The sequence below is a fragment of the Takifugu flavidus genome, chromosome 13 (genome assembly GCF_003711565.1).
Source record: "Takifugu flavidus isolate HTHZ2018 chromosome 13, ASM371156v2, whole genome shotgun sequence".
NCBI classification, from domain to species: Eukaryota; Metazoa; Chordata; class Actinopteri; order Tetraodontiformes; family Tetraodontidae; genus Takifugu; species Takifugu flavidus.
The window spans coordinates 10,607,864-10,631,064 of NC_079532.1; the positions used below are offsets into that span (position 1 = coordinate 10,607,864).

The 23,201-nt window shown below is 48.8% G+C and overlaps 2 protein-coding genes across 5 annotated transcripts; both read left to right on the forward strand.

The window, feature by feature from the left end:
* Positions 1-894: 894 nt before the first annotated feature.
* ppp6r3 (protein phosphatase 6, regulatory subunit 3) lies at positions 895-15,266 on the forward strand. Of its 4 annotated transcripts, none has more exons than XM_057052305.1 (26): positions 895-1,135; positions 2,410-2,532; positions 2,640-2,873; positions 3,013-3,199; positions 3,537-3,674; positions 3,780-3,845; positions 4,865-4,977; positions 5,073-5,186; positions 5,282-5,408; positions 5,589-5,741; positions 6,532-6,681; positions 6,763-6,827; positions 6,910-7,025; positions 7,174-7,259; positions 7,343-7,429; positions 8,165-8,262; positions 9,068-9,122; positions 9,340-9,470; positions 9,664-9,779; positions 9,917-10,100; positions 10,164-10,261; positions 10,346-10,541; positions 10,858-10,875; positions 11,724-11,829; positions 13,777-13,845; positions 13,949-15,266. In XM_057052305.1, the coding sequence occupies exons 3-24, from the start codon at positions 2,647-2,649 to the stop codon at positions 11,821-11,823; spliced, it is 2,625 nt and encodes an 874-aa protein (XP_056908285.1). In that variant the 5' UTR covers positions 895-1,135; positions 2,410-2,532; positions 2,640-2,646; the 3' UTR covers positions 11,824-11,829; positions 13,777-13,845; positions 13,949-15,266. The 4 variants fall into 4 exon arrangements, with proteins under 4 accessions (XP_056908285.1, XP_056908287.1, XP_056908288.1 ...); XM_057052307.1 differs by having other exon boundaries at positions 8,183-8,262; XM_057052308.1 differs by having other exon boundaries at positions 8,216-8,262.
* Positions 15,267-16,005: 739 nt separating this feature from the next.
* Positions 16,006-18,001, forward strand: tmem170a (transmembrane protein 170A). The gene is made up of 3 exons (XM_057052452.1): positions 16,006-16,226; positions 16,631-16,801; positions 16,972-18,001. Exons 1-3 carry the CDS (start codon positions 16,112-16,114, stop codon positions 17,100-17,102), a joined length of 417 nt encoding a protein of 138 aa, XP_056908432.1. The 5' UTR covers positions 16,006-16,111; the 3' UTR covers positions 17,103-18,001.
* The last annotated feature ends 5,200 nt before the right edge of the window (positions 18,002-23,201 follow it).

The window sequence follows — 23,201 nt, forward strand, 5'->3', positions numbered from 1 at the left end:
TGTGTGTGTGTGTGTGTGTGTGTGTAAACTCACTGGCCACTTTATTAGGTTCACCTATTCAATCGTAAAAATTGATCACATGACCACAGATTAACTCATTTAGGTTTGTAGGTGTGGTTAGGACCAGTTGCTGAAGTGGCCTGGTTGTTGGCATCGTTTCAACGCTGCAGCTGATCTGAGTACTGTTGGGGACCATCTCCATCCCTGTGGGACCACAGTGTGTGTGCGTGTGTGTGTGTGTGTGTGTGAGTGCTGGGGGGAGGGGCTAGGCGTTGGCGGTGAGGAGCATACAGCGTTTCAGCTCCCTTTAAAATTCCAATGTGGAAAAATATTTTTGTTTCAAACAGACACAAATATAAATGATAATTATTCAATTTGAAACATAAATAAAAAATGAGTAAATATGGAAAAAATACCATTCATATGTGGAAAAAAATAGTTATACACATTCAACAAAAAAAGAGTAAGAATTAACAACACCTCTTATTACCTCTATATTTACTTTATAATGAATGTACAGTATTAATATAGACAGAATATACATAAATATTATCTTTATATAACCTCTATACAACTAGACTAAGCCAATATAGTAATTGATTGATGATTAATTTCATTATCTCCCTCATTATCTCCTATCTTCCCCTTAAAATTGCAACCCACTAAAACATCTGGTCCAAATCAGGGACATAATATATAATATATTTATTTCACATTTTTGTTTTGGACCTTCGGGGCTGTATTTAGCTCAACATACATTTAACACACGCAGTATTAACTTGGTTCATCTCGGACACTGGGGAGAGACGAGGCCCGGAAGTAGCTCGCTGGCTAGCCAATGAAGCTAGCCGCCCAGGCCGAGGTGGACGGATGTGATCTCAGCCAATAGATTAGCTCCGTCCGCTGGAGTGATGGGCGATGTAGCCGCGGTGGGGGAGGGGGCCACTGAAGTTGACGGAACCGCCATCTTGGAAAGTGTCTTGCGTTTAGCTACCTTTTCGCGCCTGACAGTATCACTTTTAAATCCTTTATTTCCCCTGTCCGAGTTCCGTGGCGCCCCTTTAGTCGTTTTATCAAAGTCTGGGACTAATGAAAACCTACATGCCGGAGATTTACTGTTTATCATTGTCTATTGGTGAGTCCACTTTCCTGATCATGCACTTGGCTAAACACTCTTAGCTACCAGTGCTTAGCTAGCATGCTAATGTTAGCTGGCTAGAAATAAGCATATATGGCCAGGCTAACGTGATGCTGTCGCACAGCATAGCTAAAATCTGCGGATTAGAAATTGTAACCCGCAGTCTCGGCCAGATTACCATTCTTTCTTTTGCGGTGGCCCGGGGGGTTGGTACCTTGTTGTGGATACCCCGCAGAAGTGTTTTTATTTTGCTGGCCAGGTTAGCTCTCGCTCAGGTTAGCTCCAACGAAGCTAACTGGCTAACGGCAACCAGTCTCCCATAGCCGGTGTGTGTCTTTAGCTTAAATTTGAGGATTTTTCCTCGATTAAAAGTGTCTTTATTTGGAGTAATTGGAATTGTGAACTATATTAAACGCCCTATATCGGCTCCGGTCGATCGATGCGGCAGCTTTAAGTTTGTTCTACAGCTGCTTCATACGAGGCCAACATTTGAAGTCTTGTTAGATTTACTGCCGTTTCATTCAGTTGCGTTTGGGTCCGGTTCTGTTTGTTGGCACACAATTCTAAACTCTAGCCAAATGGTAAAGTAGGGCCGGTTCCAGTGGTGCTTCGAGACGTGCCCTCTTGCTCGCAGCGAGCAGGTCGAGTGTTTTTAGTTCTGGTTCTTGGTGGTCCAGGAACCGGTCCGGGGTTTTGGGTCCCCTCCAGGCACATCCCGATGGTGCCGCAGCCTGACCCGACCCGACATTCCCACTGCAAACGGAAGAAAAGAGCCGGCAGCAACGTTGTGCAACCGAGCCTTGAAATCACTGTCGAACAGCCACAATAAATGTTTATTATGGGGGAGAGAATGCATGATGGCACTGGCATTCTGAACGTAATACACCTGATATCACACGCACGCGGATATTCCAGTATAGTATCGTGATTAAATTAGAATCTTTCGATCTCGTATTTGAAGCTAATCGGATATTAATTGATTATTTCCCCCATTGGCTTTGGCTGTAATGCCGCGGCGCGCCTGTGGGGGCGCTGCGAGCGGTCAGCTGCAGGTAATAAACAACACACTCACACACTCACAATGCAGGCTTGGACGCAGTGAAGAGGTCAGAGGTCAACATGCATTCATGCTGTATTTGTACCGTCTTCTCCTGACTAAGCTGTTCTTGTTCACGGCCAAAACCTGCGACGTAGGGATGTGACGGTTGATGATTCCCAGTGGTCTCTGATTCTGTTCTGTCTGTCTGTCTGTCTGTCTGTCCACCTCACAGCCGTGGGCTGTTTGTCTGTCTGTCCACTGACACTGTAGCTTGGAATGGGCCACAACTCCCAAAGACAAGAGCCGATCTGTTTTTAAGCTGAGCTCTGTCCTCCGGACCAGAACACACCTGGAGGTAGGAGGGGGAAACCTGCGCACGTCTGGGGGAGGGGGGGGGGGGGGGGGGTTGGGGGGTGCTGCTCTTCTCTAACATCCAGTCGTTGCTCCTGTCTGCACGTTCAGAGTCAACATGTTTTGGAAATTTGACCTCCACACCACGTCGCACATCGACACGCTGTTGGAGAAAGAGGATGTGACGCTGTTGGAGGTGATGGACGAAGACGACGTCCTGCAGGAGTGCAAGGCCCAGAACCACAAACTGGTGGACTTCCTGCTGAGACCACAGTGCATGGAGGACCTGGTTACCTTCATCACGCAGGAGCCCAACACCGACGTCGAAGAGAAGGTCAAATACAAGTAAGAAGCGTTTCGCAATCACCGTGGATGGAGAATGGCACCACGGGCTGTACCATTATCGTCCCACGGGGGGGAATTTTACATTCCTGTAAAATGTACAGGATTTGAGACTCTTGAGGAATTGCTGCTCCTCTTGCAGATATTCCAACATATCATGCGAGCTCCTCACATCAGACATCAACCAGATCAACGAGAGACTCGGAGAGGATGAAAAACTGCTGATGAAGCTGTACGGCTTCCTCCAAAACGAGCCCCCTCTCAACCCCCTCCTGGCCAGCTTCTTCTCCAAGGTCCTCTCCATCCTTATTGGACGTAAACCTGAAAGGGTAGGTTGGTCACAGTTGTGTGGGGTTGACGGTCGTGCAGCGGCTGTTTTCAAATATTTGGTGAGAATCTAAAACTGGGTGGTTGTTTGGGGACATTTGTGGTGCTTCATGCACCCAAACTGCATCGGAAGAGCCAGAAGTTAGAGATCTTATGAGGAACTTATGAGTATCGACCATGAGACTGAGACTTGTTTAGAGGATAAAGGAATGAAAGCAGTTGTAGGTGTGACTGTGGTAGCATCTCTGAACCCACCTGGCTCTCCCCACTGTTTGATGTGATTAACGGGGGATCGGGAGGACCAGGACACGTCTGCTGATCCTTGCTTCTCGTCCACAGATAGTGGAGTTTCTACGGAAACAGGAGGACTTTGTTGACTTGATGATCAAACACATCGGGACATCCGCTATCATGGACTTACTTCTGCGGATGCTCACCTGCATCGAGCCCCAGCAGCTCCGGCAGGATGTGCTCAGCGTGAGTCTCTGATAGAACAATGTAACGCTGTCTAACGTGACCCTGCTCTCCGTCTCTCCCTTCTGTCCTCATCACTCCCTTTGACTTCCTCTCCTCTCTTGCCAGTGGCTGAATGAGGAGAAGGTGATCCAGAGGCTGGTGGACATGGTACAACCTTCTCAGGATGAGGACGTGAGTGTCTTTTTTGAGTGTCTCATTCCTCCACAGGTGAACCACCGTATGCGACCACGTCAGGACCAGCGTCCCCTTTATGTGACGGGCAGACTAATACTGGACACGTGGACACGTGTCCAACACACCCAGATAATGTCCCAGCACGTCGCTGTGCTCCTATACACCTTCGCTAGAGTCAAACGTGTGCACGCTCCCCACACTGGAACAAAGAAGACGACGCCGAGGGATAGCGGGCATCTTGACTATATATTCATCTTGTATATATTCATATTATCTATAAATAACACGGACGTTCCGTACGAGATAAAACACTCGACTCCAGTAGCGACACAGCCAGAGGTGAGTTCACGAGCACGAGGCTGTGATGTATCTGGGGAGGAACCTCTTCTTGGATCCTGAGCCTGTTCCTGGATCTTGAGCCTGTTCCTGAATCTTGAGCCTGTTCCTGAATCTTGAGCCTGTTCCTGAATCTTGAGCCTGTTCCTGGATCTTGAGCCTGTTCCTGGATCCTGAGCCTGTTCCTGACCCTTGAGCCTGTTCCTGGATCTTGAGCCAGTTCCTGACCCTTGAGCCTGTTCCTGGATCTTGAGCCAGTTCCTGACCCTTGAGCCTGTTCCTGGCCCTTGAACCTGTTCCTGGCCCTTGAGCCAGTTCCTGGCCCTTGAACCTGTTCCTGACCCTTGAGCCTGTTCCTGACCCTTGAGCCTGTTCCTGACCCTTGAGCCTGTTCCTGACCCTTAAACCTGACCTGTTGAGTGTTACGCCTCTCAGCGGTGGCCCTGCCGGGTGCCACTGTGTCCACGCTGCTGACAGAATACTGTCTCTGAGCTTTGATGGTGTCCCGGAGAGATCATGTGGAATGTGGGCGCCCAGGAAAACTGGAATTCTTTACTAAGTGATCACGTGACGGTTCTCCCAGTTGTCACTCAGGTTCATTCTGAGTTATGTTGAACACAGCACATCAGACTAATGTTTGTCTCTTCTCGTCCTTCCTTTGTGTCCATCTCCTCCCACAGAGACACTCCAATGCCTCTCAGTCTCTCTGTGAGATCATCCGACTGAGCAGAGACCAGATGTTCCAGGTCCAGGGCTGCTCAGAGCCTGACCCACTTCTAGCCACACTTGAAAAGTAAGCACGTGTGTCACAGACCTGCTCAGTCCCCTGACCTCCGGGGCGACCTGCTAATTCTGAGGACTTTACTACGCTTCTTCTCCTCTCAATAGGCAGGAAACGGTGGAGCAGCTTCTGTCTAACATCTTTGATAAAGAGAAGAACGAGTCTGCCATCGTCAGTGTCATCCAGATCCTCCTCACCTTGTTTGAGACCAGGAGACCAGCGTAAGAACCTATTTTCTAGGTGTTGGTCAGTGAGAACTGACCTGAAACATCTGGACACGGCTCATAAACGTGACGGGGTTCTTGCTGTGTCGTAGGTTTGAGGGCCACATGGAATGTCCTCCTGGAATATCTCATCCCTCCTTCTCAGTCAACCACAGCATCCTGGAGGCTGTGAGACCCCGACTCAAAGACTTTCACCAGCTGCTCCTGGACCCCCCAAAGGTTCGCTGTTAGAAATGAGGGATTCGAGGCTGCAGCACTTCCAGATGGTTTAAAAACCCAGTTTTGACAAAGCTTCCTTCTACTCTCCTAATCAGACTCCTAAGATTAGTTGAAGAATCCCAAGACTGTTGGAGCTTAAGTAGGAAACCTGTATTTCTCATCTTTACTCTCCGCCCACAGAGAAATGTCATAAAGACCACCTGGGGGGTGCTGGACCCCCCCGTGGGAAACACCAGGCTGAATGTGGTCAGACTGGTCGCCAGCCTGTTGCAGAGCAACACACACAGCATCAACTCAGAACTCATTAACCTCAACACACTGGGAGTCATACTAGTAAGTCCTCCCATCTCTTAATTAACTCTAACTAGGATTACATCCCAATGACACCCCTCTCGTGCCCGTATGAGCATCTCGTTACTGCTTATTAATGGTTCAGCAGATCTCCGCGTGTACGTTCACGTTGGGCCGCTCCCCCCCCCCCCCCCCCGACCAACCGGTCCTGCTCTGCCGGTTGAACTGATCCTCTCGGACGTGTTACAACACTGACGAGTCCAGTTGGATTTACCTGTAGAGCAGGCAGCTGCTGTTTAAGAACACACACACACACACACACCACCACGAGTGTCTTTTGGAATTTCATGGTGTTACCTGAGCTTCATCCAGTCCAGGCCCGTGTTGAAGACGCTCATTTATTATTCCAAACGGCTCTAATGACTCATTACATCCTGCGGTTTACACCTTTGTGTCCACACACTCACTCTTCTACCGGACCAACTTCTGCATGGATTTACACACATCTGGGTCACGTGACTCGCCAAGCTCGGCGTGTTTAAGAATGTCCCATAAACGCTCGCTGCACCATCTTCCTGTGTGTCTGATGGGTTCGTTTTGGTGTCACAGCCTAACGACGGCGTGCTTTACTGATAGTGAGAGCTCTGAAATGAACTCTCCACCCCTCCTCCCTGATCACGAGGGATAACACACCATTATGGAATATATACAAAGGCTTGTAATTACAAACGAGGGGTGTATTAACCGACATCAGGCCTCAAAAATACGGTCAGATGTCCATTTATCTGGCTTGGTTTGCTAATGTGTCCTCCTGTTTTGCTTTCTTTCCCAGGATATGTATTTCAGATACATCTGGAACAACTTCCTTCACATTCAGGTGGAGATTTGCACAGCCATGATTCTGGCTATGCCTCCCGCTCCCACTGACATCCAGTCAGACAACGAGCAGGACCATTCAAGAGAGAGCATCCTCATCACTCATGTAAGACTGTCCCACCCACCCTGATCCATGTGCTTTGCTGGAGGACACACAGACTGAATTGGTTGCCCTCTCTCCCACCAGCTGTTTCAGAAGTGCCAGTTCATACAGAGAATCGTGGAAGCCTGGAGCTCCAATGAGAGAGAACAGTAAGATTGGATCTGCTGGAAGTGACTGTTGTACCGTGCTGCTCCGTCCTGACAACCCTTGTGTGTGTGTGTGTGTGTGTAGGGCAGAAGGTGGTCGGCGACGAGGCTACATGGGTCACCTGACCAGGATAGCCAACTCTATAGTTCATAACTGTGACAAGGGTCCGAACGGAACGCAGATACAACGGGCCGTCTCTGGTAAATCCTCATGTCAGCGTATCATACGCGTGTGTGGTCCGACGTACGTCTTTACGGGCCGAAACAGGCTTCGGTTCGCTAAACGTCTTTATTAAAATGGGCAGAACAGCACATGGTCAGTGAACGCGTGTCTGCTTGTGTCTCGCAGACCTTGCTGCTGCAGATCGAGAGAACTGGGAGGCTTTTATTTCAGGGCAGCTGGCTGATACGAACAAGAGGAACACGGTGGACTTGGTGAGTGACGCTGTCGGACCAGCTCCCGCACCTCTGCGCTGCTCTTCACCTCTTTGGTAAAACATTGATGATATTTGCTGTAGGTGAACACTCACCACATCCAATCTGCCAGTGATGACGAGGTGGACTTCAAGGACAGTGGCTTCCATCAGGACTCCTCTCTGCAACAAGTAAGGACACGTTACCCCCCAACAGAGCAACATCCTTTTCATTCACCCGTACAACCCTGATTCCAAACAAAGGTCCACATCGGTAGCGTAATCAGACCAGAACGTGGCGACAGCTCCGCTCTTCTTTATCCTGAAGTGACCTGTTGTTGTAAAGTATGACACTTGCTCTGGTAGCTTGATGTTAGCGTCCGGTTAGCCACGCCTCCGTGCAAGATCAGACATTTAACTGAGCGGCGCTGAGCATTACCTCGGCTCTCGCCGGTGTCTCTGCCCATAGGAGACGACCTTCCAGCATCGGAACAGGCAGCTGCATTCACAGGGAACCATTGTGTTTGGAATCAGCGTCGTAAACGCCATTTTAATCTCAAAGCTGTCTGAAATTCTTGCTCGAAAGATCAGTAATTGATCTTTTAATCACGGTGGAACGTGATTTAACCATTAAAGTTGATTTTGTCCAAAAGGGGAAGTATTTTCCATCAGTTCAGCCGTGGAGCTGTGACCAATTACCACGTTATTTACGGCGGCCTTAACCACTAATGTCACTTTAAGCATCGTCGTGCTGAGATGAAACTAATGCTAAAGCATCGAGCCCCTTGCACGTTTCTGTTGAGTTGATAAGTTGTCTGTTTTAACAATGTGAAGTACGTTTCAAGCGCTTGATTGTACGGCACACAATGACGCAGTTTTGTGCAGATCCAAGACTATATCATTATCGTTGGTCCTGGGTTTTGCCAGGCCTTTTCTGATTATCAGATGCAACAAATGACGTCCAATTTTATTGAGCAGTTCGGCTTCAACGATGAAGAGTTTGCTGATCAGGACGATGTTGTGGAGTGAGTACTCAACCTGACTTGATTTGCTTTCAAATATAGTCGATTAGCACGTTTCAATGTGTCGCTGCACAGAAGAAAATGTCTACATTCTTTTATTTTCAATTGTATTTCATGTAACCACTAAATTATCTTGGGATAAATATGAGAAAAGGGAGCCTCTGCAGGATGTATAATCAACTTGAACCATTTGCCAACGTGTGTATATATATGCTCTAAATATACGTGTGTATATACTGTGTGTGTATATATATTCTCACACACCTATATATGTATAGAAATATACAGTTAAAGCAAACTGAAGTGATTAGGTGATCGTTGTCGTGGCGTTTAAAGCCTCGATGCAGAGTGAGAACCCAAAAGTCTAAAGACCCAGACGTAAAGAGGCGGGAGAGGCTTCTCCTCCCCAGATGCTGAGCTCCCACCGCAGCGCCACTCAGATCTCAGCTGTGCAAAGTTAAAATGGAAAAGTTGCAGACGTGCACGTTGTTAACGCCAGTCACGTTTGAGTGCGAGCTGCTGGTAACCTGACAGGAAGCGAGCGTTGCCTCACAATTGGCCAATCCCGTTTGGCAACATTGAGCTGTGATGTGTGGCAGTAACACGTAACATCTGGATCATTTGAAACTCTTTGGGCTGTGGGTGAACAACATTTGTCTTGAATATGGTTTTTCCTTGTGACTTTGTGCAGTGGAGCCTGTTGTGTTGCGGAGCCTCGCTCCAGTGCACGTGGGAGCGCGTGTCTTTGTGCTGCTGTGTCCGATGATCCTGACTGACCAACTAAACTCTGTTCTCTTTAACATTGCAGTATTCCCTTTGATAGAATTTCAGACATCAATTTTTCTCTCAATACAAATGAAAGTGTAAGTACTTAAATTCTTCCCTTTTTTTTTTCAGATATTTTGAGCAGAGGTGAAAGTATGAGACAAATGTAGTGAGTCAAAATGAATTGAGTCTAGCAGCAACAGTTAGCGGAGCGTCCCAGAGCGCCAGTATGCTAACAAAACACAGGCTATTAAAGGCTAAAACAGCGAGAGTAAACACTCCTAACACAGTGTTTCACGTTGTTTGTCTTCACAGGCAAATATAGCTCTGTTTGAGGCGCGCTGTAAGGAGAAAATCCGTCAGTTTGAAGATGCTGGATCCGATGAGGAGGATATCTGGGATGAGAAAGATGTGACCTTTGCCCCCGAGTCACAGAGACGTCCCAGGTGAGCCCACGCACACGCTCGCCTTTGCCTTTTGTGTGTCCATGAACGGGGACCCGTTCTGAAGTCAGAGCAGCGTGGCTGATGTGGAGGAAACGGCCCGGCGCCGTGTTCTCGGGGTCCGCTTGGGTAGCGAGCGCTTCAGAACTTGGGTCCCCCCCCTGTATGAACGGTGCCTCCTCTGGTTCTCTCGCAGGAGCTCAGGCAGCACCGACAGTGAGGAGAGCACAGACTCTGAGGAAGAGGATGTGAAGAGGGACCCATTTGAAGCTGCCAACCCCAACACTGACGACAGAATGGAAGTGGACACAGGTTGGACACTGTCCTCTCTTTTTGACTCTTAAGTAGAGCCTGAGGTCCAGAAGAACCACGGTTGGGGCTTCCTGCTCCATACAGGCGCCTCTGAGAGGTTTTCCAGAGGTTTAACGGGATGTTTTTCCCTCCCCAAGGGCCCGTGTGGACAGCTAATTTTGATGACATCCCCATGGACACCGGTACGTCCACGGCGGCCAGCGCGGCGGCGCCGTCTCCTCCGTCCCCTCCTCCTGCTGAATCGGGCTGGAGCTCCTCTGCTGCCGCCAACTCCAACTCTGAGACGGGCTGGGCGGACTTCTCCAGCTTCACCCCCGTCAGGTAGATCCACGTCTCGGCGACGCCGTCTGGGACGGTTCTAACCCGCGTTTCCTCCCCCTCCAGCCCCAAAGACCCTCTGAGGTGCAATTCTCCGGTCGCTATGGAAACCAGTGCAGAGACGGTGGACCCTCTGGGAGTCAACGCCTCAATGCAGCATGAAGGTGACGTTTCTGCTGTACTGGGGGCGGGGCTTCTTTTAGTCCTCGGAGCCATGTTGACCTTTGTCCCTCTTTCGTGCCGCCCAGACTGCGACGGCTGGCTGCAGACCGGTGCGTCGCCCCCCCCCTCGGACGCTCACAACGACGCCGCGGCCTCCAAACCGGAGGAGGACGCAGCCTGTTGCGAGCAGCGCAGCATCACAGAGACCGTCACCAACGGCTCCATGAAGGAAACGGTCAGCTTGACCGTCGACGCCAAGACCGAGACCGCCGTCTTCAAGAGGTTCGCCAAACACGCCTCCTCAAAAACGGCGCCCAGCCACGAACCGGCGGCGGTGGTAGTGGGTGCGGGCGGCACCTTGAGTAGTGGGCTGAGCTTTAGGTGACCGTAGATCCATAAAGGAACCGGCCCGCTCCCTCCAGGGTCGGCCCAGACGGCGGGCGGCGCCCGTCTGTCGGCGCCCGTCTGTCGGCGCCCGTCTGTCGGCGTGTCGATGCTCGATGCTGATTACTGTGTTTGTGTGACTGAATAACCACTGCGACACTGAGCTTCCCCTCCTCTCTCTCTTGCTGTGCGTTGTGGGTGTGGTCTTCTTCAGAGTGTTGAAATCTTATCGGTATGTACAGCCAATCAGAGACCAGCCTGCAGCCGTAACGTAGTCTTGTCGCCACCTCAGACACCAACTTTTCTTTCCCAGTTTTGGTCTTTGCTTTCAGCTCCTGTTTATTTCATTGAATCCATTCTGCATGTTTCTACCAAAGGTGTCTTATTTTAAGTTTATTTGTTTGATGAGTTGATAGAAAATCAGTTCCGATGAATCCATTTTTTTTTTAAAACACAAAAAATAACACGACTTGAGTAGTTAATGGATTCATCTACTAACATCACACACCCTTAATGTCCATGTTTGGAGCCTGGGATGGATGGAGTGCACGACCTTTGTGCTCTGACCAGCCTCTAAGGTCAAAGGTCACATTCACCCTGCCACTAACGTCCCCTGTGTTGTCTCCGTAACGCCCACATCTGATTGTTTCTGACCGTTGCAACAGAACAAGCGACCAAAACCAGATTTTCTCTCACCTCGAGGCTCCTAAATCGGGTTACAGGTCCGATGCTTTGCTGCATTAAAGCCTTCCCTGAGGTTCTGGTGGCCTCAGACGCCACTCCAGCCTGGGGGTGGGGTGGGGGGGGGTCTACGAGTCCAAGCTAGCTGGACGGCTGCTGCTAGCTTTGGTTCAGACTGGGCCCGTCGAGCATTCAGACCGTTAATCTCCTTAATTTGCTTCTTCTGCATAGTTCGTCCCTCAACACACTCATCCTTGTTTTTACAGTTTCCAGTTGTTCAGCATGTTTCACTCTTCACATCTCACCGTTGTGTGTGCGTGTGCGTGTGTGTGTGTGTGTGTGTGTGTGTGTGGCTTCTCCCCTCTCTGACCTGCATTAATGTGTGTGTGTGTGTTCCAGTGATGAAGACCAGAGCGCTGCTTCAGAGGACTACTCAGGAGGGGAGGGCGTGGACGCGGAGACGCCGGGGTTCAGCGCCAGCCGTGACCTGCTGCTCTAGAAAAGGGTCAGACCGCCGAACACAACACGTCACACGTCGCCTAGGCAACACGCCGCCCTCCGTAAACAGCTTTAGGCCAAAATGGTCGACCTGTTATATTTATTTAGAAAACTATCGAGGGTTCTGATCATTTATGTTGACGTACGTCGCATAAGCGCATACGTTGCTCTATTGTTGCTTTATTCTTCTTACTCATTTTTAGAGCTTCTCTTGAGTTTAAGAGCCAAAAATGAGGGCGAAAAATTAGCGGTAACAAACTGACGAGTTGTTAGCTTTGCTGCTGGTGTCAACAAAATTCAGATGTCATGTGACTGGTTGCCCTGGAGATCAATCAAGAGACGGGACGGGTGACAGGCTGACGTCTGTTTATTGCCATGTGATACCCATCCACCGATCGCTCCCCCCGTGTATCGATCGCTCCCCCCGTGTATCGATCGCTCCCGTGTATCGATCACTCATCCCCCCCCGTTTACCTATCCGTCCCGTGTCGATCGCGCCCGCTCCCGTGTATCGATCACTCCCCCCCCCCTGTACCTATCACTCCCCGTGTATCGATCGCTCCCCGTGTATCGATCGCTCCCGTGTATCGATCACTCCCCCCCCGTGTACCTATCACTCCCCCCGTGTATCGATCGCTCCCGTGTATCGATCACTCCCCCCCCCCCCCGTGTACCTATCACTCCCCGTGTATCGATCGCTCCCCCCCCCCGTGTATCGATCGCTCCCCCCGTGTATCGATCGCTCCCCCCGTGTATCGATCGCTCCCCGTGTATCGATCGCTCCCCCCGTGTATCGATCGCTCCCCCCGTGTATCGATCGCTCCCCCCGTGTATCGATCGCTCCCCCCATGTATCGATCGCTCCCCCCCCCCCCGTGTATCGATCGCTCCCCCCTGTATCGATCACTCCCCCCCGTGTATCGATCGCTCCCCCCGTGTATCGATCGATCACCCCCGTGTATCGATCACTCCCCCCCCCGTGTATTGATCACTCACCCCCCCCCCCCGTGTATCGATCACTCCCCCCCCGTGTATTGATCACTCACCCCCCGTATCGATCACTCCCCCCCGTGTATCGATCACTCCCGTGTATCGATCGCCCCCCTGTATCGATCACTCCCCCCGTGTATCAATCGCCCCCCGTGTATCGATCACTCCCCCCCCCCCCCCTTGTATCGATCGCCCCCGTGTATCGATCACTCCCCCCCCCCCCCGTGTATCGATCGCCCCCGTGTATCGATCACTCCCCCCCCCCCCCCGTGTATCGATCACTCCCGTGTATCGATCGCCCCCCTGTATCAATCACTCCCCCCGTGTATCGATCGCCCCCGTGTATCGATCACTCCCCCCCCCCCCGTGTATTGATCGCCCCCGTGTATTGATCACTCCCCGCCCCGTGTATCGATCACTCCCGTATATCGATCACCCCCATGTATCGATAACCCCCCCCTGTATCGATCACTCCCCCCCGTGTATCGATCACTCCCGTATATCGATCACCCCCGTGTATCGATAACACCCCCTGTATCGATCACTCCCCCCCCCCCCCGTTATCGATCACCCCCGTGTATCGATCGCTCCCCCCCCCCGTATCGATCGTCTCTCCCCCCCCGTGTATCGATCGCCCCCGTGTATCGATCGCTCCCCGTGTATCGATCACCCCCCCCGTGTATCGATCACTCCCCCCCCGTGTATCGATCGCTCCCCCCCGTGTATTGATCGCTCCTTTGTTAGGCGATGAGCTTTTTTCCAGGCGATTGCTCCGAACTCTCTTGGCCAGTCTCTAGTTCTGCGGAGAGTCGAGCGTTTCAGCTCCTGTTGCTGGGCGCTGTGAGAGGCGTGGACAGACCATAAACCCCGGGCACTTTCACCTCTGCCTCGTGATGTGCAACCATGGCAACATCTGAATGTGCTCAGCTGCATGTGACAGCGTGACCTCGTTGGTCTCCTTTCAGTGACAAGTGTCGTCCCTCTGCGGAGCTCCCCAACGGTCCCGGAGTGGAAGAAGCCACAGAGCAGCCAAAGTGAGTGTGAGCGGCGCTACCAGGCTGCAGTCTGGCCCGGCCCGGCCCGGCCCGGCCCGGCCCAGCTGGTACTCACTACCGTTGTCCCATCTCCTGTCCTCAGACTGGACCAGAGCGTGGTGTCAGCAGAGCCAGCTGTGAACGGACCAGCATGAGGGAGCGGCGATGGCAGCCAGCGGGTCGACCTGTTGGCTGATGAGTGGAACACGCTGTTCAGAGCAGCACCAGAACCCCCACCAGGACCAGCAGTACTCCATCAGCTTACCACAGACAGTCAGACAGGCAGACGGGTGTAGAGACCGAGATGAACTTCAAATATATACAGATTCATTTTTTCAACATTTGTTTATATAATGTTCTTATGAGGTGACGTGCGACTGATAACCTGCCACTCAGAATTAAATCGTAATGTTGCTATAGTTACAGAAATGATTGTATGAATAAAATATTTTATAAAAAAAAAACCAAGAAGCAGATGCAGAAAGATAAATTAGTGACCACGGGAAGCGTTGACTGGTTCCTCAGACGTTCATGCAACTGTTGCTGTTTTAGGTCTCGGCTGTGCGGCACCACACACTTAAGAGTTCAGGTCGGGACCCATTTTGCTGTCGGGTTTCTTTGTAAATGTTCCCTTTTTACGCTGTTGCCACATCGGTGGATCAGTTTTCTTGATTCTGGTGTTTGTCAGGTAGCTCGGCGGCAACCAGCCAGCACATGAAACACCCTCACTCCCCTGACCACACCTGATCTCCTCACAGAGATCAAGTCTTCAGCGCTCGGTCAGAACTGTCTTTTTATTTTATTTTAAATGGAACAGCTGAGATCCAAACTTCTGAGTGCACACTTGTTTCCTTCAGCTGTTCAGCCCGACGCCCCCACACAGGTAAGAGCCTTTTCCAGTCCAGATAATCCGATTACACATTTCCAGATTCCAGTTTGCACATAAAGAGCTCCAGTGTTGCCCCGGGCTCCACAACACGAGCTGGGTTTCTTGCAGTTGTCTGTCGGAACAAATGTTCAGCCCCTTGTTTGTTGGCAAAAACCCACCCAGACGGACAGAACGAGGCGACGGCGGCAGCCATTTTGGTGCCTCTGGCCGTCTTCACGCCTCTTTGGTCTGGTCGTTTCTCCACCTCATCACCTGCTGAATATCTCCCGGCGTCGCGTCTGCTGTTGAATTGTCGTCACGTGTGTCTTTCATCCTTCCCGCTGCAGCTGCGACTGCCGGTACAAGTTCCAGTCGTTTGTTTCACATCTGGATTTCTGGCCTCATCTCAGAATTGTGTTGTTGACCAGCTGCAAAGGAGGAGGTGCATTTGTAACTCGAAGGTTGTCTAGAGGTCGAACGCTTACTTTCCAGATGATTTGAGCCACGTTAATTCACCCGTGTCCAGTTCTAAATTAAATTTCATCAATTTTGACTCTTGGTTGTCTTTGCAGATGATTTATTTAAATGTGTTTTTGTCGAGCAGATTAACAGATCCAAATAAATTTATGTAGCGCCTTTGAAAACCAAGTTAAAAGTACAGAATGAAAACAGTGGGATAAAATATCGGAGCAATAACATTTCAGACAGTTAAGAGGCTGCAGGATGATTAAAGTGAGTTTTAGTTGGAGACTGGAAAGAGGCCACAGTCATCCTGCCTCCGATCTCCACGGAGGGTCCACAGAAGCGCCTGAGATTGGACCTGCTGGAGAATCTCAGAATCAGAGATGGCACCTCACACAAGTCTGGGCTTGACTATTAAGCGCTCTGAGAACAAGTAGTAAAATCATGAAATTGCAGCCAGTGAAAGGCAGCATCACCAGTGTGATGTGGTCTCCTCCCTTTGTGCCTGGCAGCAACATTTGAATCAATTGCTGCCAGAATAAGGAGCATTGTGACATAAATGAAGTCAAATCCAGGGGCAGGAACCTGACCTACTCCAACTGTAATGATGTGAGTAACTAAGCAAATTAATTGACTGTGTGTTTGTGTGTGTCTGTACAAACAAGCTGTGTGTTCACCGGCAATTTTACTTTAAGGTAAAGTATAGAATAAAGGGAGCGATGATGATTCAAAGCAACAAACTATTTTCTAACTATGTTCGACTGTACTGCAACCACCATCTACCACTGGTTCTTCCCACTTCCGCCAGCAGGGGGCGACAGTGCGCCACGATGCTGCTTTACAGCCACAGAAGAAGAAACAGTCGCAGAGCCTTTAAACGCTCTTCACTTTAAGGCCACTTTTCGTTCATGTACGGCCTCAAAATCCAAAGTAAACATGCAGGACAGATACAACGACATCGGTTTTGTCCAGCAAATTCTCGGTTTGAACCTGGTGCCAAGGAAAAATGGCACATTCCGAGGAAACGACACGTCTCTCAGTGATTTCTCAGGTAATGCTAATGTTTGGTAGCTTGTTGGCTACGTGACTCTTAAGCCGCATAGTTGGAAAACAGATTTAAATCCGTTTGCTCTGACATGTAATAAAGGAACTGTGGAATGCGAAGTAATGTAAAGATCACGTAGTGAGATGCTGGTTAAGTGTCTGCGGTGTATTTAAGATCGCAAGAGAAGGATGGTTGTTGTTGTTGCTAACTTTACCCCTATTTATACCATAAAGTTGCAGGTAAGCAGCTGCCCACAAACTGCTTTATTTTCAATAAGAATTAAAGTATAGAATCCATTTTAAGAGACAACACATTGTATCCTCTTGGCAAGGAAGTATTTATGCTGTATGTATGTGTGTATTACATCTGGATGTTGGCTCTCCATGTGAATCTGACCTTTGGTGTTCCAGAGATGTGGTATGGCGTGTTCCTCTGGGCCGTGGTCTCCTCCCTGGTCTTCCACCTGCCTGCAGCTCTTCTGGCCCTCGCCACACTGCGCCAGCACAAGATAGCCCGCTTCATGCCCATTGCCATTTTCCTAATGGGCATTGTGGGGCCGCTCTGTGGGGGAGTCCTCACCAGTAAGAGCCTCTGACACACATGGACTCCTTGATGACATAGTCCTGTTTAATATTTCTGTCATAGGAAGGAACCTAAATCAGGTCTCTTGATTTAGAGCAAGATCTAAGAGCAAGTTAGTAAGAGAGAGTCGGTTTTCCTCATCATTTCTTGTGTTTTGCTGTGTGTGAAGGTGCTGCCATCGCAGGAGTGTACAAGGCTGCAGGGAAGAGGATGATATCCTTGGAGGCTCTTGTTTTTGGAGTAGGACAGTCCTTTTGTGTTCTTGTGATCTCCTTCCTCAGGGTTCTTGCTACACTTTAGCAGGGAAGAGGCTCCACGTTCACCATGATGCTGCCTCTCCTGCACCAGCGCACCTTTTCCTGACCTGGAGATGATTTACTCCTGATGGACCTGCTCTCGTCAGTGGTCTCTGTTGTTCAACGTTGCTTTGAAATCATCCCAGAAGTGTGACGACCGTGGCGATTGTTTGCCAGGATCGTGTTTGCTCCTACGGGTTTCTGTCCCTTCCTGGACAGACCGAAGCTCTGAGTCTCCAAGCACAAGTCTTCAGCTCCACAGAAGCTGTGAGACGTCACAGGAACGAACCTCCATGAGCGGCCTTTGTTGGCTGCAGCGCACAAAGAATTACAAACTGGCAGAACCACACCAGCACACGGACGCTCGTCACGTGCAGAAGCGCGGACGAGACCGCGCGTCCAGGGTGATCTCTGTGCAGAGGATCCAGGCAGGCAGAGCCTAGCTTCTCTCAGGGGTGGAGGAGGACGGATGGAGATCAACTCCCTCAAATCAACAAACTGGGCTGCTGCACTGCTGATGCCGCTGAGACAATATCAAAGATGTTTCCTGAGGCCTTAACTTCTCTCATCTGACTGACTGTTTATCTCCATGGCCGCCCCGCTGGGTTTTGTTCTTGGTCTGAATCTGAAGGGGAAACATCACGACACCTTTCTGGACTCGTCATTCATGATTCCTTTGTTTTGGGCCTTCGGGTGGTTCAGTAATTCTGTTGGAATATAAATGTGCAGACAGTCGGGTACTTTGTGTTTAACTTCTGTCTAAACTGGCGTCTGTAACCACGGACACGTTGTCGTTTTCCGGATTTCCACATTTTGATCAAGTTCAAATGTCCAATCAATTCTGGATGCTTCCAAAAATATGAATATGGAGACATAAATAAATTTTAAAAAGACTAATTCTGATGGATTTCAATGTCAAATAAGTTAATAACTACAAAGCAGGCGGATGTGGGACGACTGACTGGGAACACATTAGCAACTAATAAAATTGAAAGCACACATTAGCAACCCCACATGTGTGTTGGGTTAAATTTGTCTCAACAATGACTGTAAATGTTCAGAGCTGATTACAGCTCTTCATAGATTTACACACGAGTTTTGCTGTCCACAAATACAAATCACGAATTTGTAATCTGCGTGCTGGTTTTTACAATAAATGTGTTTGTAAATAATTAAACCACAGTTGTAGATATTGCTTTATCCATTTTTAACTAAACGACATTTGTTTAAAAAAAAGTTTGTAGCGTTTCCGCGTGCGTGGGTCACAGATCACGCGAATCCACAAGCAAAAAGCTCGTGATACGCACGAGGCAACACGGTCATCAGTGTAGTTTGTCGACTTAAAAATGAGTAAAAACATGATCGCTTTCCTGATAAACCTTATAAGTTTTAAGTCTTTATAAAGTCTCGCAACTTTAAACGTTTCCTTGGCTGTTGTGATGCATGATGTGGGCGGGGCCTAGGTTGAGGGATGAGAGAGAGCTTCTATTGGTCGGTTTGAATCAGCTTCCGCGGGCTTCCTCTTCTGGCCACGCCCACATTCCCCCTTTCGGTTAAACTACCGAGAGCGGAAAGTCTGTTTCAGTTTGACATTGTATTGGTTCCCCAAAGTAAGGAACTAAATAGCTTAGCATAGGCTACAGCCTGTCTGCTGTGCGACTCTTTTGAATAGTTTATCCCCGTCGGTAGGAAATGTTGACAGTTTTTGGTGAAGTGTTTGAAGTGGTCTCAAGTCTGTCAACTAAGGCTTATAATGGACTCCTTATGTGTTTTTGAATTATGAAACATTAAGGTGGTCCACGTTCAGCAGCATGTTTACGTGCACGCAGACTATAAGAACAGGTTAATCTTACATTGAAGGTGGGTCCACCATGAACAGATGCATAAGCCCGACCTAGAAACTACAAACCTGTACTGACTGTATTAGCTTATCAATACTCAACTGTCTGACTCGGCATGTAGCACTCGTGCAGGACGAGATGCTTTGCTGAAGAGACACTGTTACATGTATAATCTTTTATATTGCTATGTGCACTACGTGAAAATAAACGTACCTATTTTATTTTTCAGATAAACACTGGATTGATGGTGTCAAATGGGACTGATCTAAAACCTCTAAGAGGGAAAACACCCAGAATAATGTAAAATTAAAGGTCAAATGGCTTTTAAACAGATCTGTGATGGCTGAACAAGACTGATGTGGCAGTGAGACCAACTTGTGCATCAGCTCTCCAGCTAACATGCATTATTTCATTAGTATTGTTGATCTTATTCATGATGGCCCTCAGGAATGAAATCATCCTCGTAAACAAAAGCGGGCGACAAAAAAGAGCAATAAACCTGACGGATATTCTTCCCCCTGCTGGGTGGAAGACGTTATGACAAGAGAAAAACTGCAGAATACACTTTAGTACTGTTCAGTCATATATACATGCATCAGTAACACACCTGTACCGGGACATTCTGCACACATTCATGTTTAAAATGGTGTTTAAACACTCATCAAAGTCAGTGTTTTCAGATTCTGTGATTTCACACTGGACAGAATGTGAATGAGGTACATCAACATCCAAAGCACTGCTGATTAACTCAAATAAAAGCCTAACAAACTCAGTATTAGCATTAGATTAAAAAAGATGCAAACAGACATATTACTCAGTGCTTTTTAATAGAAGAAAGCAGAATTAAAACCATCAATTACACAGCGGTGTTAAAAGAAACACACTTCAGAGAGGAGCTTTAGGTCTGTGCTGCAGCACATTTAAACAGACGCAGGTCACCCTGTGATCATGGAGGTCAAATTAAAAACAGAAATAAACCGAACTAGAGAACAACAACTCACAGACTCTTCGATGCTTTAAAAAAAGAGAAGTCTTAAAGTTGTGTTTAAAGTCCACCAGAATACAGTAGACCTGGTTTCCATCCCTACAACCAAACTGGATGAATTATTGACCCCCGTGTTCTCCAGCTGGGACACAGGGAGGCGTCCTACAAATCCACAACATGGCAAATAATGACCAGAGAATCGGTTCCACAGCTGCTGGGGCTCCTTGTTGGGAAGGTGACAGCTATTCAGACCAACATCTGGATTGCTGCACACTGCAGGTTTCTGGTTGGGGCTGGAAGACGCACCGGGTCGCTGACACAATGTGGAACATGATGTCTGTGGGAACCCAGCCCAGAGCGTGCCCCTGGCCCTGGCCCGTCTGCTCCTCGGACCCAGTTTGATACGGGGCTCAGGGAGGGGGAGGTCGGCAACATCTCCCCGCAGCTCTGACACCACTTCCTTCATCTTTACCCCGCTGTCGCCCCCTTCAGCCATCACGGGCTGCTCGAGATGGCTGGAGTGAACCAAGTATGATGGACAGCAAGCATCTCTACAAGCACCAGGGGGCAAAGTTTGAGTACCGACGTCCTGACGGCCAGTTCTCAGGGTGCCGAGGTCTTCAGGTGCGTCAGTTAAGCGAGTGGGACCATCGCTCGTCTCATTATGACACACGTCTAACTCTGGTCCAGGAGGAGGTGGTAATAAATCAGCCTCTGGTCCAGGAGGAGGTGGTAATAAACCAGCCTCTGGTCCAGGAGGAGGTGGTAGGAAACCATAGTCTGGTCGAGGCGGAGGTGGTAATAATCCATAGTCTGGTCCTGGAGGAGGAGGTAGGAAATCAAAGTCTGGTCGAGGCGGAGGTGGTAATAATCCATTGTCTGGTCCAGGAGGAGGTGGTAGGAAATCATAGTCTGGTCCAGGAGGAGGTATTATATTAAACCAGCACGTGGTCCAGGAAGAGGTGTAAAAAACCAGCATCTGGTCCACGAGGAGGTATTGTAATAGACGAGCATCTGGTCCAGGAGGTGTTGGTAATAATCCATAGTCTGGTCCAGGAGGTGGTAGGAAATCAAAGTCTGGTCCAGGCGGAGGTGGTAATAATCCATTGTCTGGTCCAGGAGGAGGTGGTAGGAAATCATAGTCTGGTCCAGGGGAGGTATTTATTAAACCACCAGCACGTGGTCCAGGAAGAGGTGTAAAAAAACAGCATCTGGTCCACGAGGAGGTATTGTAATAGATGAGCATCTGGTCCAGGAGGAGGTGTTGAGACCACGCTGGTTTGCAGCAGAGCGGATGGACCAGGCTCATCTGTTGCTCCACACTGGTTCTGCCCTTGGCCAAGGTCATCAAAGGAACACATGCTGCAGCAGCTGTGGGTCTTTGTCTGTAACGCCTGGTACCGAGCCCTCTTTACAACACGCACCTCCTCTACTTTCTTAACGTCGCGCTGCGGTTCTGGATCGACCTTCGGCCTCTGCTGGTCACCCGACGCCTCATTCACCACAAAGGCAACGGACGGTGGCCCAACGAGAGTTGACCGGACCGGTTTGGACCCATCTGGAGCGTTTTGCTCTCCACCTTCGATCAATCTGGGCAGCGCCACACAAGGATCTGATTCAAGGGTGGGATCGACACCGTGTTTTGGGTTCCTAAAAACCTCAGTTTCCTCATGCTGGGTGACTGCGGAGGTGCGCTGCCTGAGCTCCGCCGTCACCTTGCTCCGTCTACCGTAGGGCGGGGAGCGTGACAGGCTGCTGCTGTCACTCCGCTGGCCAGAAGTCTTCTTCACGCTAAAGCAGCACCCCATCGTCTGGAGGGATCGAAGAATGAGGCAGCAGATCTGATTCTGGATCAAAAATCGACTCAACTGGAGAGAGATGAGTTGTCTTCATGTAATAGTGGCTTAACCTTCAACGATTAATGTATGTGATACTTTACTATCAAGAGTTATTTTGCTTGAAGATGATCAAAGCTCAACGGCTTTGAGTCAAAGTCACCTATTGTGACTCACAACCCAAAATGGAGTTTTATCTGTTTTGATCTCGCAAAAATAATCTCCTTTGAAGTGATAAACCCGCTGTGCTTTGCATCAAAGTTCTGGATGCTTCCAAAAACATGGATATGGAGACATAAATAAATTTTAAAAAAGACTAATTCTGATTTCATTGTCAAATAAGTCAATATAACTACAAAGCAGGCAGATGTGGGACGACTGGGAACACATTAGCAACTCCTAAAATTGAAAGCACACATTAGCAACCCCACATGTGTGTTGGGTTAAATTTGTCTCAACAATAACTGTAAATGTTCAGAGCTGATTACAGCTCTTCATAGATTTACACACGAGTTTTGCTGTCCACAAATACAAATCACGAATTTGTAATCTGCGTGCTGGTTTTTACAATAAATGTGTTTGTAAATAATTAAACCACAGTTGTAGATATTGCTTTATCCATTTTTAACTAAACAACATTTGTTTTAAAAAAAAATTTGTAGCGTTTCCGCGTGCGTGGGTCACCGATCACGCGAATCCACAAGCAAAAAGCTCGTGATATGCACGAGGCAACACGGTCATCAGTGTAGTTTGTCGACTTAAAAATGAGTAAAAACATGATCGCTTTCCTTATAAACCTTATACGTTTAAAGTCCTTATAAAGTCTCGCAACTTTAAACGTTTCCTTGGCTGTTGTGATGCATGATGTGGGCGGGGCCTAGGTTGAGGGATGAGAGAGAGCTTCTATTGGTCGGTTTGAATCAGCTTCCGCGGGCTTCCTCTTCTGACCACGCCCACATTCCCCCCTTCGGTAAAACTACCGAGAGCTTAACGTCTGTTACAGTTTGACATTGTATTGGTTCCCCAAAGTAAGGAAAAGGAACTAAATAGCTTAGCATAGGCTATAGCCTTTCTGCAACGACAAGAGAAAAACTGCAGAATACACTTTAGTACTGTTCAGTCATATATACATGCATCAGTAACACACCTGTACCGGGACATTCTGCACACATTCATGTTTAAAATGGTGTTTAAACACTCATCAAAGTCAGTGTTTTCAGATTCTCTGATTTCACACTGGATAGAATGTGAATGAGGTACATCAACATCCAAAGCACTGCTGATTAACTCAAATAAAAGCCTAACAAACTCAGTATTAACATTAGATTAAAAAAGATGCAAACAAACATATTACTCAGTGCTTTTTAATAGAAGAAAGCAGAATTAAAACCATCAATTACGCAGCTGTGTTAAAAGAAACACACTTCAGTGAGGAGCTTTAG

Bases quoted from the DNA above. Each gene is read 5' to 3' on its own strand.
- ppp6r3 (XM_057052305.1), top strand. From the start codon at position 2,647: ATGTTTTGGAAATTTGACCTCCACACCACGTCGCACATCGACACGCTG. The intron at 5,742-6,531 runs GTAAGTCCTCCC...TTTCTTTCCCAG, and splicing joins ACACACTGGGAGTCATACTA to GATATGTATTTCAGATACAT. The intron at 7,026-7,173 runs GTAAATCCTCAT...TGTGTCTCGCAG, and splicing joins GATACAACGGGCCGTCTCTG to ACCTTGCTGCTGCAGATCGA.
- tmem170a (XM_057052452.1), top strand. From the start codon at position 16,112: ATGCAGGACAGATACAACGACATCGGTTTTGTCCAGCAAATTCTCGGT. The intron at 16,227-16,630 runs GTAATGCTAATG...TTGGTGTTCCAG, and splicing joins GTCTCTCAGTGATTTCTCAG to AGATGTGGTATGGCGTGTTC. The intron at 16,802-16,971 runs GTAAGAGCCTCT...CTGTGTGTGAAG, and splicing joins CTGTGGGGGAGTCCTCACCA to GTGCTGCCATCGCAGGAGTG.